A 14,910-nucleotide genomic window follows, 5' to 3' on the forward strand; every position below is an offset into this window, starting at 1 on the left:
AAGAGTTTGCCTTCTAGGAATCAAGTTTGGTTAACAGGGTAGCATATGTTTGGCCAGAGTAGCTATTCATGGTCTCTGAACGGTCCTGAAGGCCAAAATCCACTCTTGACCTATGGTCATCTTTAAGGGAACTGAGGGCATTTCCAAAGAGCCTAATCAGAACCTCTGCCTACTCTTTTGCTGGGGGCAAAGCCAGTCTTCTCCTTTACAAAGATTCTAAGACTTAAAACATTGAATAACTTACACTTTCTTTGCACCTTAATAGGATATGGAGGGAGCATGGATGAAGCCATGGGAAGAGCTCTGGGTTAGGAGTCAAGAACCCTGAGTTCAAGTCCAGCTGCTGCCACTTGTGATGCCCTTAAGCAAATCCCTTGAAAGACTTTCTGGGCTTCATTTTCCTCCTCTTTAAAAGGAGGTTATTGAGCTATATTATCTGTAACGTCCATTCTAATTCACAAGTTCTACATGTGAAATTAGTAACAGAATCATCATATGATTAACCAGATTGTTCTTTAGAATTTTTTTTCAGGTTGGCCCTGTCCATGGTCTTTCCTGTTGGCTTGTGATTCCCATGTCAGCTTATAGTGTCAGATGTCATAGGTGAATACCATAAATGACAACTGTCTTTAGAATCAACAAACACAGATTTAAGATATGTTTAAACCTCAAAGATCTCATTTAGAAAAATGTATTTTCTCTATCAGACTTTCTTTCAACAGGAGTTGAATCTATCGAAAGTCTCCCACTCTAATGAAATTAGTTTGTGGGTTGTTTAGGTTTTGTTTTCTTTTTCCCAAGGAGCAGGAGGTGCAGATAAGAGACAAAATAAAATTGCACCAGCTTATTGGTTTACTTTCGCTGGAGTATTTTTACTTAAAGGGATTATCTGTCATTACTAATGCAAATGGAAAGCCTGTTTACAAACCCCTAAAATGCAGTGCAATGCTGGAAGGTGGTCAGCATCGAAAGCAATTACTGTGACAAAAAATACATCGGTCTGGAGAGACAGAGGACACATCTTCCTCTAGTTTATGTGAGACCACATGGTTCTTAATTTCTTTTGCCTTGGTCAAACCAGTGTGTACTCAGTTTACGTTTTTAATTGTGATGTTAAAAATCTAGTTCCTTAGACTTATCTCAAGGGGGAAGGTCCTTAACACTGATGTGAGTGCATATTTCCTGTCCCTTCTGAGGGTATCAGAGAGCTGATTCCAGAGTTAAGATTAGAGCCCTGTTCCGAAATGGCAGGGGAAGCAGTGTGGTGGGTGGAAAGAGGATAATAGGCCTTGGAGCCAGGCAGTCCAGGATTTGAGTCCTGGCCCTGCCAGTTATTGGCTCTGTTAACTCAGGCCCGTTACTCCATCTCCTGTGGCCTTAGTTTCCTCATCTGTGGAACAAGGATTGCCAACACCTATCTTTTCAAAGACTGGTTATGGAGAAGCACTCAACAAATGTTAGTTCCTTTCTTGTCCACCCAAATCCCAAGCCATTCCATGTCAGTTATTAGAATCTCAGAAATCCAGACTAATTAATATTTTCCCCTCAAAGATTCCCACAAAGTCTGGGGCATCTGTGAATATTTTTAAAGGGTATATATTTTTTAATTATACAAGTGAACTATATGATGAACCCAGTATTTTAAAGTTTCATTGTGTCTTTGAGAATAACATCAAACTGCGGTTTATACTATATTTTCAAAGTGGCTATAACCATTTCAGGGTTGTCGTGGGATGGAAACCAAATACAGCAGCTTTTCGAAGTAAAACCATAAGAACTTATGTTATGCATTAATGGAGAAAGGGAAAAAAGCATTGAATAAACAAGCATTTCTGATGGTTTAATTGGTGGGCCAGGGATAGTATTTTCTTCTTTCTGCAGTGAAATCAAAATTGCCCATCAGTTTGAACCATGCAAATTGCTGCACACAGGCTCAGCTGGGCTGTCCAAAATGGAACAGCTTATTTTGATAACCAAATAAATTTCAAACAGTTGCTAAGGAAACTAAAGAAATCTTTGTGCAAGTTATTGCATTGAAAAGAACCAAAAAGGTGGAGGGAGGGGGGAGAGTGTTGGTTGATTAGGAATTTAGAACCTATCTGGATAAATCTCAGTTCAGGAAAATAAAGACTGAACTTGGGAAGTGCATGGAATTTCAGTTCTTCCAAATCTCCCTTATTTGAGTTATCCAATCATTTCAGTAATTTGTTGAGAAATTTCTTTTATAGACATGATTGCATATTTCCACAGCATAGCTATAGGAAACCTGAATCTGTATATCTTTATAAAGAAAAGGACTGTTACCGGTAGAATCTGCCCTGTGAAACCTAATCATGCTGTTGGAGCTCCCTAATTCTGAGTTAAGCTCTTTGTACTTTGTTAAGCCTCTCGGGCACGCACTGATTGTATAGTGTCCTTCTTATGAATGTCTTGAGATACTGACTGTCTCCCTTTAACTTTGGGGCCTGTGTGTGGGATCCTAGTTCATAAAAATTGTCAATTTTTTGTATCCCAGGATGGCAGGAAGTTCTCCAACGGGCCTTGGATCTTCCTGGTCTAGCCTTGGTATTAAGCCCGCTAGGACTGTGAATTAAATTGGACCCTCGCTCTTAAAGAGGGTCAATGCACTCTGCCACCATTGAGAATATCTTCGAAGAGTTTTAATTAATAATTTATCAATTTGATGTTCTAAGAAGCCATATTCTAATAAATAAAGGGGCGGCCCAGATGACTCCATCTCAATGGTTTCTTAAGCGTTCTGAGCATCCGTATATACATTTTAATAGTGTGAGGATTAACAGAACCGATACATATAAAGATGCCCCGTATGTAGTTGGAACTTAATAAATGATAGGTTATACTACTATTAGTACTGCTACCTCTATTACTATTACTACTCATAATGTTTATTATTATTATTGTTTTCCAGAATGTAGGTAGGAATAAAAAGAGTTATATGCACAGGACTTTTCGCCTCCAACTGCCTCTACCCTCTACCCCTGTCACTACTCCACCACCTACACAGCGGAAGTTGCCATGTAGTGGGATATTTTCTATCCTAGTGCTCACATCTTGGTGCTCAAAATTAAGAACAGTGAATCTTAGGTTATAAGATCTGGAGAGAGAAAGGCAGTAAGGGTTTTTAAAAGACAGGAAAGGATGAGGGTGGTCTCACTCTGAACAGCCCTTAGCCCAGCAAATCTCGTGCCTCTTTCCCACCAGACAGAGGTACTCGGCGGGCTGTAGGTCTTCCCTCCCAGAAGCTTCCATCTCATCCTTAGGGTTAGTCCCTGTGGGGACCACTAGGGACCAGAGGGGAAGAATAATAAAGGTTAAATTCCAAGATGGGGATGCTCTTTCCCTCTCAAACTTTTCCTTTACACTGGGCCGTGACCCCTTCCCCAAGGATCTGGACAGGGTGACTTCTGGTACAAAGGTCACTTTTGAACCTAAGCTCCAGAGCAGCCGTCACAGACTCAGCCAAGAAAGTCAAGGTCCTGGTTGGGAGTGTGCCGTAGACCAGAGTTTACTATTTTTATATCATTGTATACACACCAAATATGATTTTTTTCTCCCATTTTGGCCAGCTTTGGTGAAATACTAGAGTGCTAGAAAAGAATATTCCTTTTTGCCACTCCTCTAGGGTAAGAGCCAACTTACTTATGCCTCTGGGGCCTGCAGACCTCTGGAGAGTCTCTGGACTTGACCTCTGACCTGTGAGGCTAAAGAACTTAGCCGATTCGATAGCTGTCTCCTAAAAACATGCTCACTGGAGGGGAAATGAACTGTGCAGGGTTCTCCAACGGCATGCCAAAAAGTGGGAGAAGTTTTCATTATTCATTCTCAGACACAGGAATTATTTGAATGCAGACAATTCCCAAAGCCCATCAGCTCTGACTCCTACCTACTCACAAAGGAAATGAGTCCTTGGAATTAGGAGTCTCGGGCTTATTTCTGTGCAGTTTCTAGCAGTAAAAAGCTCAGAACTCATCCTGCTTTTGTTTCATACTCCCTCCTAGTTCTGCCTCCCTAACAGAATTATAAGCTGAAGGCTATATACTATCTTCTACCTGGACTATAAAAGGATTATGGTACTGGGAACCCAAAAATCAGATAAGGAAGAATGTGAAAGTAACTCTCTTCCATCTTAATGCTTTGTGAATTTGGCTTCTGTCCTTGAACCACAGTGCCATGGTTTGTGTGTGTCCACATTTTCAAGGTAAAAGTCTGGGGCATATTCCTTCCATAAAGGAATTAAATGTAAGCTCTTTCCCATGCTAATGACAGAATACTAGTGATACTTTTATTGAGAGCATGCATTTTAACTTTTTTGTTGGCATATTTTTAATTAAAATAACGTTTAACGGTTTAAAGCTAAAAACCTGATGTTTCTGCCTAGGAGTTTATAAGGAATGATAACATATGGAGAAGTTTAACATTTAAATTGAGTTTTATTATTTAAAACAGTAAAATATTTTATGACTACAACAGTGCCCTGCCAAGCTCCATTTCAGCATCAAATGTGCTTTGTAAGGAATCTTACAAAGCTAGGGAAAAAAAGACATTTTAATTTCTTATTCCCCAAGTGCTTTTCATAAAAAGTTCCCACAAATGTGTTTTCTTTATAAATGGATTCTCGGTCTCTAAAGTGTCTCTTCCAACATCTGTAACACCACCACAAACCTTGGAACTAGGATACCCAGAGGTCCTTCTAATGACAAATAAAATGTGGTCTGTTGACTTGATTTTGGCTTGTTAATGTCCTAAGGGTGGTCTTCTAATGTCCCTGTCCTCTCCTCCTGCCCCCGCCCAACTCTTCAGAGGGCTGATGTCTGGCAGGAAGTTAGGGTTTATATTTTTCACATGTGAGTGTGTTTAATTACTAAATAGAGGAAGTCTGATAAGCAGTCTTCCTTCCTGGCACTTGGGGTGCGCCCAGAAAGCTGTCACTCTCCTGATTGGTGACAGAATTGGGCAAGAGACCTTATTCTTGACCACTCCCCCCCCCCCCCACTCCAGCAACCTGCAGGGTTGGGGGCCTGGGTTGAATTTCCAAGTATGTCATAGGTTTGTGCCTGAACTTGAAAAATCCCCTCATCTTTACCCACTTTAGCACAGTGATATTCATAGCCCTCCATCCAAGACAAAGAAGCGTTTTTCAGAGATGGTTTCTCTCTTCAGACGTAACCTTTTCCTCATCTTCCCCAACCCTACCCCTCCTCCCAACACAAACTCTCATCCACATGTCTGAGCCTCAGAATTTGGCTCCCAATTACACATAAACTAGTGAACTTGTAAAATTTACCTGACTCTACTCAGGTCATGCTTCCCACTGCTGGGGGAACCATTCTGAGTTGGAAAGTTAATAACAACACCTCATTCCCTCTGTCTTTTCTTTTTTAGCATGCATGCTTTTACACACACACACATACACACAGAGTTATTCTCATGTGACTGCAAGTGATTATTTTTAGGATCAAAATATATCTTAACAAGCTGTAGAATTATGCAGTAAACAGATGGCCCTTGGGGAGGACCCGTTCTGCTTTGGAAGAATGCATATTTTTAGCAGAACAATTTGGGCATCATTGGAAAAAAAAGTTCTGGGCATTCTTACTCCTCAACGGAGGAGTCTGGGGCAGGGAGTGGGCTGGCAGCAAAATGTTGTAGAGAGGAGTGGGAGGCATCAGAGAGCCCTGCTTGCTCAGATGCTCTGGTCCCTGGTTTCACATGTGGCTAACGGTGATGTTTTTGTCTTCCCTTCCCTGTGTCTTGGTAGGAAAGCCCAGTAGTTTCTTTCCAGAGGACAGTTTTATAGACTCTGGAGAAATCGATGTGGGGAGACGGGCTTCCCAGAAGATTCCTCCTGGCACTTTCTGGAGATCTCAGGTGTTCATAGACCATCCTATGCATCTGAAATTCAATGTGTCTCTGGGAAAGGCGGCTCTGGTCGGCATTTATGGCAGAAAAGGCCTTCCTCCTTCACACACACAGGTAACCAGAACCCCACGGACCCTGCTCAAGAAGCCTAAGAAGCCTAATGCTTAAGCCTGGATCTCTGAGCTTGAAGGAAAATTTCATGTATTTTATAGCCCATTCATCCATTTGCCCTCTCAGACCCTACCTTTCGGATGAGTAGGGTTGTATCCTTGGAGCTTGTTAAGAGGAAGGCTTTCTAGGAAGTCTCTCAATAGCCTTTTTTTACTAGTACCCAGTCTCGAAGTTAAATTATCCAGGAGGTGTAATCTAGAGAAAAAAGCATGCACTTTGGAGTCAAAGAGACCTGAGTTTGAATCCTCTTGTTATCAGCTATGTGACCTTGAGCCTGTAACATCCTTTCAGAGCAAGTTTCCTAATCTAGCCAATGGTGATAACAATACCCACTTTACAGGGCTGTTGTGAAGAGTGGAGAACCACATCTAGAAGGCAGCTAGTGCAGGACCTGGCTCAGAGTAAAGCATCCCTTCTCTCCTCAGGGCTTCACATTTACCCAGACACATGCACACTAGAAACACTTAAGAAACTCAGCCAGCGTTAGCAGGTGTAAGCTTTTATATACAGAACGGGTAAACAACAAGGTCCTACTGTATAGCACAGAGAACTGTAGTCAATATCCTGTGATACACCCTAATGGAAAAGAATATTTAAAAAAAGAATGTATATATATGTATAACTCAATCACTTTGCCATATAGCAGTAATTAACACAACATTGTAAATCAACTATACTTCAATTAAAAAAAAATTTAAAAAAAAACTCGGCCAGGATGATTGACACATTACCAGTCATGATGGGTTAAGAGCAGACTTGTGTGAGGGCCTCCCAGCCCTGGGATTGGAGTAATATAAATCATAGGCATCCATCAGACATTCCCTGGCCAAAGGCAGTCTTCCTAGCCCCCGTAGTTATTTAATTTTTAGATAAAAGCTAGATAAATACCTTTGCTAAGGATGGAGTTGCAGAAAAGTAGACAGAGCCTGGGCCCCTCTGACTTCTTTGTAAAACTGCTGTGCTGCTATGCTGCTCCTGGACTTCATGCCCCTAGACATTTTCACATGAGACAGAATAAGTATCTATTTTGTTTTGCTTTAAAGATAGACAGACAGACAGGTAGACAGTTGCACGATTTGCTTGCCAGTAGGCCGGCAGGACTTCCCCACCTGCCTGTTGTTAGCACTGTGTGACTGACTTCAAGTCTCTCACGCTAGTAGGCTTGGATCAATCGGCACTTGTATTTGACACAGCATGTAATTATTGATAGAGTTTTGAGCTAATCCAGTTTAGTTCCCCTAAAACTGCTCCCTGAAACTGGAGCGTTGAGAAAGGGTCATTGACGAAAGGAAGACAGGTATAAATCAAACTTCCGTTTGCACTTGACTGACATTTAAGCCACATCCAGTGCTCTAGGCCCAATCCTAGACCCCTGGGATTCCTGCCCGCCATCACCTGCATGGGGTTGGAGTTCAAACGGTCATGAAGTGGCTGGGTTTCTGATCACTGGAAAAGCATGGGTGTCCTGTGCAAACTCTGAGACTTGAAAATAATCCACTAATTACAGTGCACTCACAAGAGTATCAGGAGACCGTTACCAGGGAAAAATGGATTCTGGGAAGGAGTTGGAGTTGGTTGGTCAACCTTCACATGGCTTTAGCCTCTTCTGCCTGTTTCAGGTTGTATCTCCCCGTGTCCTCCCCGGGAGAAGCCTGAAGAATCTAGCCTTGTGGTGAAGCAGGTCCAGTGCTAATTATGCTCTCTTTGTACTCCAGTTTGACTTTGTGGAGCTGCTGGATGGAAGGAGGCTCTTGACCCAGGAAGCACGGAGCCTGGAGGGACCCCAGCGCCAGTCTCGGGGAGCTGTCCCCCCTTCTAGCCATGAGACGGGCTTCATCCAGTATTTGGATTCAGGAATCTGGCACCTGGCTTTTTATAATGATGGGAAGGAGTCTGAAGTGGTTTCCTTTCTCACCACTGCCATTGGTAAGGAAGCTCCACCCCTCTGGGGTCTGTGGGATACTGTCTCTTCGGGTGAGAGGACACTTGGGGATCCTGGGAGTCGAAGTGGACAAGGGGATGTGTCTTGCCCAGAGCTACAGAGGCCACCCAGCATGAGGCCATCCTGACTGGGCTTGCCGGGCAAGGGATGGGAGTGAGATGCAGGGAAACGAGGGAGGGGAGTGACAGGAGGAGCTGGAAGGCCATGTTGGGCTGGCACCTGAGCCCAGCGCTGTTGCCCACCGCCTTTCTCGTGTTATCTGTGGCCTAGCGTGTGGACTCACAGCTACGTTTAAACACCAAGGGGTGAAACTGACAAGGAGACAGAAATTCTTGTTACGTCTCTCCATCACCTGTATTCGTCCTTATAATCTCCCTTGGTTCAACTCACTGATTTGCTATTTGGGGTTTTGGTTTCTTACTTGAGCTTTTGTTTGCTTGTTTGTTTTGCTTTTGGAGCCAACAACCCCTGGCAGATGAGGAAAAAAAAAAAAGATAAAGGTTTGGAAAGAGGGTGAGAATAGCCATGCAAAGGGCTGGATGAACAATCTGATCAGATGGGGGTCTTGTAGAGAACCGAGATGTCCTGAGCTCTGGCGGACAGCAAGCCCGGAGGATTTAAATGAGCTCTTAACAGCTTCTGGTCCCTCGTACTGGAAGAGTTCTCGTTCAGAGAGAGCGCCTTGGCCACCTCACAAGCCTGTGGGTGTCCGGAGAGCCTGGCACCCTGTTTTAAGGAATTTCTCTTCTTTACCCATACACTGCACAGAATTTGTCTCCTCCTTAGATCACCACAGTGTGATATAGGATGCGTTGGGCTCAGTGGTTCAGGTCAGAAAACGTTGCGTCGGTTTATATCAGAAGCGCAGTGACACAGCCTGGAGATAAAATCCCCTACAGGAAAATAAAACTTCCAGAAGACAAAACTCCACTAACCAGAATGCTTGGGGATGGATTTTCTGCTTAATGAAAACCTCTGTGTTGTTTTGAGTTCACCTCAAAACTCTGTCTTGGTCCTTGGCTGGAGCCTCTCTGACATGGGAAATGGAGTTGAATAAAAAACCTCTGAATCTGGTCGTTGGTTCCTAAAACTCTTGCAAGATCCAGGTTCTTCCTTCTAAACAGCAGTAGTCATTTTCAGGCCATTTTCCTCTTATTTGCAATTTTGCCTGTAGAGTTGAGGCGGAGAATACCTTCCCATTAAATACGGTGCACAGTGTATAGGCTTCTGCCGTAACTGCAGGCTCAACATTCTACCCTCTTAGCAAAATGAGGGAGGTGGAGCTGTTAGGCTACATCAGCTCCGGGGTAGGAAATATCACTTTATGCTGTCCTTATTTTGGAAGTGTCTGTCCTAGCTGCTGGTCTCTGCAGTCTTGGCAGCCGCTGTGCTGTTGGTTTCCTCCCTTGATGCCTCCTTTTGAGGTGCAGTAGAAAGTGTGCTCACTTCTAAATCTCCACGACTAATTTGTGTTCTGGCTCAGCACAAATTCCATCTCCTGGTTCCTTGAGACTCTGGAATTTGAGGCTGCAGCTCGGTGGTTAGTGGTGACCCAGGAGGCTGTCGGTGCCGCCCATTTCCCGTCATGGGAGAGCCAGTCCTGGTCCTCACCATCAATTAGGCTGACACTCGGCAGGGTCTGCCAGGCTCCAGACCCTGTTTCTTCTCTCTTTCTGGACACGGTGGCTTCAATTTAGAGACATGATTTTCAAGTCATTAGTGGTGCCTGAGTTACAGCTTCATGGTCTCACAGCCTGATTTCTCTTAGACGCAGTATCATGCTTGCTCAGAACTAAGGTCTCCTACAATCAGAATTCTGTATTTTTAATAAGTGAGCACAAATATGAAAGGAAATTAATACAAACCCCCAAAGAAAGCTACTTTTAATTAGGGTGTGCCTCTCAGAGAAATAAGATGTAGGTACAGTTAGGTACCTTTGCCAACTCTTGGCTTGTCAGAGCTTGCTGACCTGTTTTGTCATAATTAAGGAGATGGCCTTGCTTTTCCCTCAGGTTCTCCTGTTCTCACCTAAATGATGAAATCTGTCTTCACCTGCTTTAACCCTATAATGTCTTTTAGAGCAGTTAGGCTGTATTGTGCTTCTCAGAGTTCTACGAACCACCTGGCGTCTTGTTAAAATGCATTCTGCTTCAGTCGGTCAGGCTGGGTGTTTAGAGTTTTGTGCATTTTGTACCAGCACCTGGTGAGATGCCGCTCATCTGTGGCCCACATTTTGAGTAACAAGGGGTTACAGTATCTTATGGGGGGGGGGGTCTCAAATATTGTTGTACAAAGGAATCACCTGGGAAGTGAGTCTAACATTCAGATTCCTGGGCCTTTTCCCAGTAGGCCTGAGGTAGAGCCCAGGTGATCCTGATTCTGGTGGTCGGTCTGTCGACTAAGCTATGAAAACAAATGCCTTCTGAGCACTGCTTTCCATTCCTTCCTTCTCCCACTGCTGCATGTTAGCTCTGTGACCACAGTCAGTCACGTCACCTCTGTGAGCCTCATCTTTCTTGTCAGGAAAATGAAACAATAATAGTACTTGGCAATCCCCATTGTGAAGATTGGAGAGAATAAATATAAAGTGCCCAGCCCAGGCTTCGATACATGGAAGTGGTTAATATTCTCTCCCATCCCCTTTCTCTGTCCACCTTTATCTCCCTGCCTTTCTGACTTGTCTGTCTTCCTTCAAGCTGCAGTGATTGTTTAATGAATACCTTTTTTTTTTTAATACAAAAACAGACTGACTCTGATGTTGCTATTAATCCCTGTCTCCCCAAGAGTCTCTGGCATTGAGTCTCAGCTGTCTTTGGTCTTTACCTGTGAACCATGAGTTGTAATTTGTCTTGGCAGGTTAATTAAAAGTTTAGGTCTTGTTTTAGTGAAGTCATTATAGTCCCAATATACAATTGTAACTCTCAGGTTTGCTTAACACACAAATTGGAATGTGGCCCTCCCTCCGTTACACGCTGAAATGCAGAGCTAGAATTTAAGAAGATCTGAGATGTCAGAATCCAGAGTATTTATGTCTGTTTGTAATTAAGTAGTGGGAGAAATAATTGTGTTTAACAAATGGCTGTATTGTGAACGTTTTTGCTTTTCCTTCCATTTAATGCAGTCCAGCTGATGATTTTAAATTAAATAAGTTTATCTTTTGCCTTCAAAAAATCTAAAAGCACTTTACAAACTGTGTACACAAATATATATACCCGGAGATGTGCTGTTGACAGAGCTCCCTCTGAACTAGATGCATTTTCTCTCTCACCCACACACACATGCACACAAACCACTGAAACTGAGCAGATTTTATAATAAAACATGGCAGCTATTTTCAGAAAGAATGGCCTTTCCCCCACATGCAGAGATCTCGAATTTGAAGGTTATGTTGTTTCTGGTTCTGGCTCCGTTTGGGGGTAGGTGACCTGGCTGACCCCGAGTACTGAATGAAGTAGGAAGATGTATACCAATAGCTAAATTATAATTCACCATTGCCATTTACACAGGGCTTTAAATACATTCTCTAAGCCCTGCAGTAACTCCACATGGTGATTATTTTTATTTTCACCCCCTATTGTAGATGAGGAAATTGAGGTTCAGGGATGTTTTGAGAAAAGCCAGGACTTGAATTTGTATCTGTCTGACTCCAAAGCTCATGATCTTCCTTCTTTAGCCATCTGCCTCTTTTCAGGATCAAGCCCCCTTTTTTTGGATATTACACTTACTTTGGTTTTCCACCTGTTCATTCATTCAGCAGACATTTAGAGAGCGCCTACTGTGTGTTAAGGACCATGCTTAGCTCTTTTCTGTATGTAAGAAAGAACGAGAACCTTAGGTAATTCTCATTTTGATCTCAACTTTACAGATGAAGAAACTGAGACTCAGAGAATTTAATTGGCTAGCCCAAAGTCACACAGTCAGTAAGGGCAGAGCTAGGATGGAAACTTGGTCTTCAAATCCCATGTTCTGTCCATGATGCCAGAGTGTCTTACTGTTTGGTCTGATAAAATAAATATTTTATTTCTATTTGTATTATATGGAATATAATTTCCCCTTTATTAATTTGCCTCCAATATAAGTAAGCATCTTAAATCAACATAGGACGTTTTTCTTGAGAAGTCATTAAAAAGACCATGAAAAAAAATCTCACAACATCCAAAATTTTCGAAACAAAAATACCTTTGTATGCATTGCTTGCAACCCCAAGACCTGACAAGTCAGTGTTGCAGTGTTTTGGGCCTCTAGATAATAGCATCTTAGCTTTTAATTTTGGTTGATGCTGAAGCATAAAAGGACAGATCACCTTGACATTGTGGCAATGTGAGCCAAGTTGGAAAATAACAGAGGTTACCCCACAGTGGATTTAGAAACCCAGAGAAAAGAAATTAGAATCCTTGTTAGAAAACCATAGACCCTGGTAATTTTACGAGAAACGTGTCCTGGTCTTCCTGGTCTGAGGACATTTCATGGTAATGAAAGAGGAGGGTCCTTTTGCTCAGGCCCAGGCAGCTGATATAAATTGACCTATTCTATGTCCAGGGAGTAGAAGCAGATCTAATCCTTCCGTCCTCCCTTCCTTCCATCCTCCCTTCCTTCTGTCCTCCCTTCCTTCCATCCTCCCTTCCTTCCTTTCTGCCTTTATCCAAAAATGATTACATTCCTGCTCTTTCCTAAGGTGGAGATACAGAGAAGGTATGACGTGGTTTCTGGCCAAAGTAGTTCATGGTCTTGACTAAGGAGAGGAGCATTTACATAGTAAGTGCCTCTAATCCAGGAAGAGAGAAAGAAGGCTCACTCGTGGAGTCACTGGTCAAAGTGCCGTGAGGGTTGGAGGAAGGCAAGGGCACGTCCAGCCAGATGGGTCAGGGAGGGCTCTCTGGATGAAGTGACACCTGATGGGACCTTAAATGATGGGTAGAATTCTCACATTTAAAGGAGGAAATGGCAGGGGTTTGTTGAGGATGTTATTCCAGGTAGCAGGAAGAACGTGAGCAAAAGAGAGGTAGGCAGAAAATTAAGCGCTGGCTCTAGAGAGCCACCATCCTGATTGACTCGAGCAAGGATGCCCTGATGGGGAGAAGTGAGTCATCAGGGAGCACCTTGAATGCCACCCTAAGGGAGAAGCTCATTCTGCAGGTATGAGGTGCCATTGCAGGCTTTGAGCAAGGGAATAAAAATGATTAGGGCTGCTGGCTTTATCTTGCGGGGCCCAGAACAAGAGCCCATGAATGTATATAACAGAGGAAGTTTCCTGGGATTGAGCTTTGTGATTTCATGAGCAAAAAGAAGAGGGCGGTGGAGGGGGAGCCAGGAAGGACAGAAGGACAGTTCAGTAGCACTAGTGGTGTTTCTGTTTGCTGTCCCTGCAATCCATTCCTCTTTATTCCCAGGTGTAAATAGATACTTTCACATGAGCTTCTATCTTACAATGGTCATCAAAGTTGGGTTTTTCAGGATTTTCCAGAGACCAGTGGACAGTGCTACTTGTTTATTCCCCTTGCTTTGACTGGGTAAGACTACTGTTCATCAGCCCCTGGGTGCATTTGCAAGGATCTAGAAAGAAAAATCTCTGACATTATGTACTGTGGTTTGTTTAAAAACCTGCACTACTTCAAAGAAGAAACTAAGGAGTGATTGAGAAATGATTTTCAGTTTCTCATAAGCTCTGCCCCACCCTTCCCCATATCCCCTTCCTCTGAATTATAAGATATAATACAGCAATAACGAATCAAGGTCTCTCGGTAATCCATTTAACCTTCTTGTAAATGACATTGGCAGCACTCTGTGAAATTTCTACTGAAAACACCTCTTTGGAAAAGTGCCGTGTGAATTCACCTCTCCCTGATAGCAGCGATTTATTGGGAGCAATCTGGTATAAGTGGAATGAAATTGTAGGTGGGAGGCAGAACTCAAGCCAGCACACTGGAGACAGACTGTGGCCAAAAATCTGTTCAGTGGAGGAGAGCTTGGAATATCAGAGCGCTTCACCTGCAGCCTGGAGACCAGCCCTGCCAGCAGCTGTCCCTGCAGACGACAGGGCAGGGCTCCCACCACCTCCGTGCCACCCCCTCCTCTGCCTCTGCCATCTATTTTGTAAATTATCTGGGGCCTGGGGCCTGGGGCCTCGAGGACAGGAAAGAAGCAAAGGGAGCTCAAGGACACAGTAGGTACTAGCAATAAAGCTTGTCTCTCCATGGAATAGTTAGAAATGAATTTAGTGTGCAGGTAACAAGATCTCTGCTAGAGTGGCATTTAAGTGGGATTTTGATGTTCTCATGTACACTTTCGGTCTAGGGCAGGCCCATCCAGGGCCAGTACAGCAGTTCAGCATGGCATCAGGGACCAGCCTCATTCTGCCCTTGCGCTCTGCCATCCTCAGCTCTGGCTGTTGTTTTCATGCTGGCCTCTCAGGGTCCTAAGGTGGCTGCTGCAGCTCCAGGACTCACGTCTGCATGTCAGGCAGGAAAAAAAAGATAGGGGAAAGAAGTAGGGAAGCCAATTTTTTCCTAAAACCCTCAGCTTACATTTCTTTCGCAGAGCTGTGTCACTTGGACATTCAGAGATGTAAGGAAGTCTGAGGAATATTTTTAGCTTGCCACCTTGGCACTCGAAACAAAAGGAAGAGGGGAAGTGGATATGGGGTCATCAGTGTCTGCCACAGGCTTCACTGTTTGGTCTGTTTGGTTCAGTAAAGTATTCACTGACAGCCTCTTACTGTGTGCCAGCTCCTGGCCTGGGCATTTAGGTGCAGCCATGAGGCAGATGTGGTGCTGCCCCTGATGTCCTCACAGGCTAGTAAGTGAGGCTAAGTGAGGCTGAGAAAAAGGAGAAGCTGCCCATATACCTGAGGAGGAGGGGAAAGCCTTGGTTCAGTCTCTTTACAACACGTAAGGCAGCAAGGACTTCTTTATTAAGGC

General features: G+C 43.6%; 1 protein-coding gene across 1 annotated transcript in view; it reads left to right on the forward strand.

Moving 5' to 3' along the window:
* Positions 1 to 14,910, forward strand: part of TENM4 (teneurin transmembrane protein 4) — a 396,776-nt gene that overhangs the window by 199,577 nt on the left and 182,289 nt on the right. Inside the window, exons 7-8 of the mRNA XM_068554555.1 lie at positions 5,780 to 5,994; positions 7,767 to 7,977. Of these exons, the coding sequence (XP_068410656.1) occupies positions 5,780 to 5,994; positions 7,767 to 7,977 (426 nt within the window). The remainder of the gene's footprint in view (positions 1 to 5,779; positions 5,995 to 7,766; positions 7,978 to 14,910) is intronic.

The sequence above is a fragment of the Eschrichtius robustus genome, chromosome 11, assembly GCF_028021215.1.
Source record: "Eschrichtius robustus isolate mEscRob2 chromosome 11, mEscRob2.pri, whole genome shotgun sequence".
In the NCBI taxonomy this organism is placed as follows: domain Eukaryota; kingdom Metazoa; phylum Chordata; class Mammalia; order Artiodactyla; family Eschrichtiidae; genus Eschrichtius; species Eschrichtius robustus.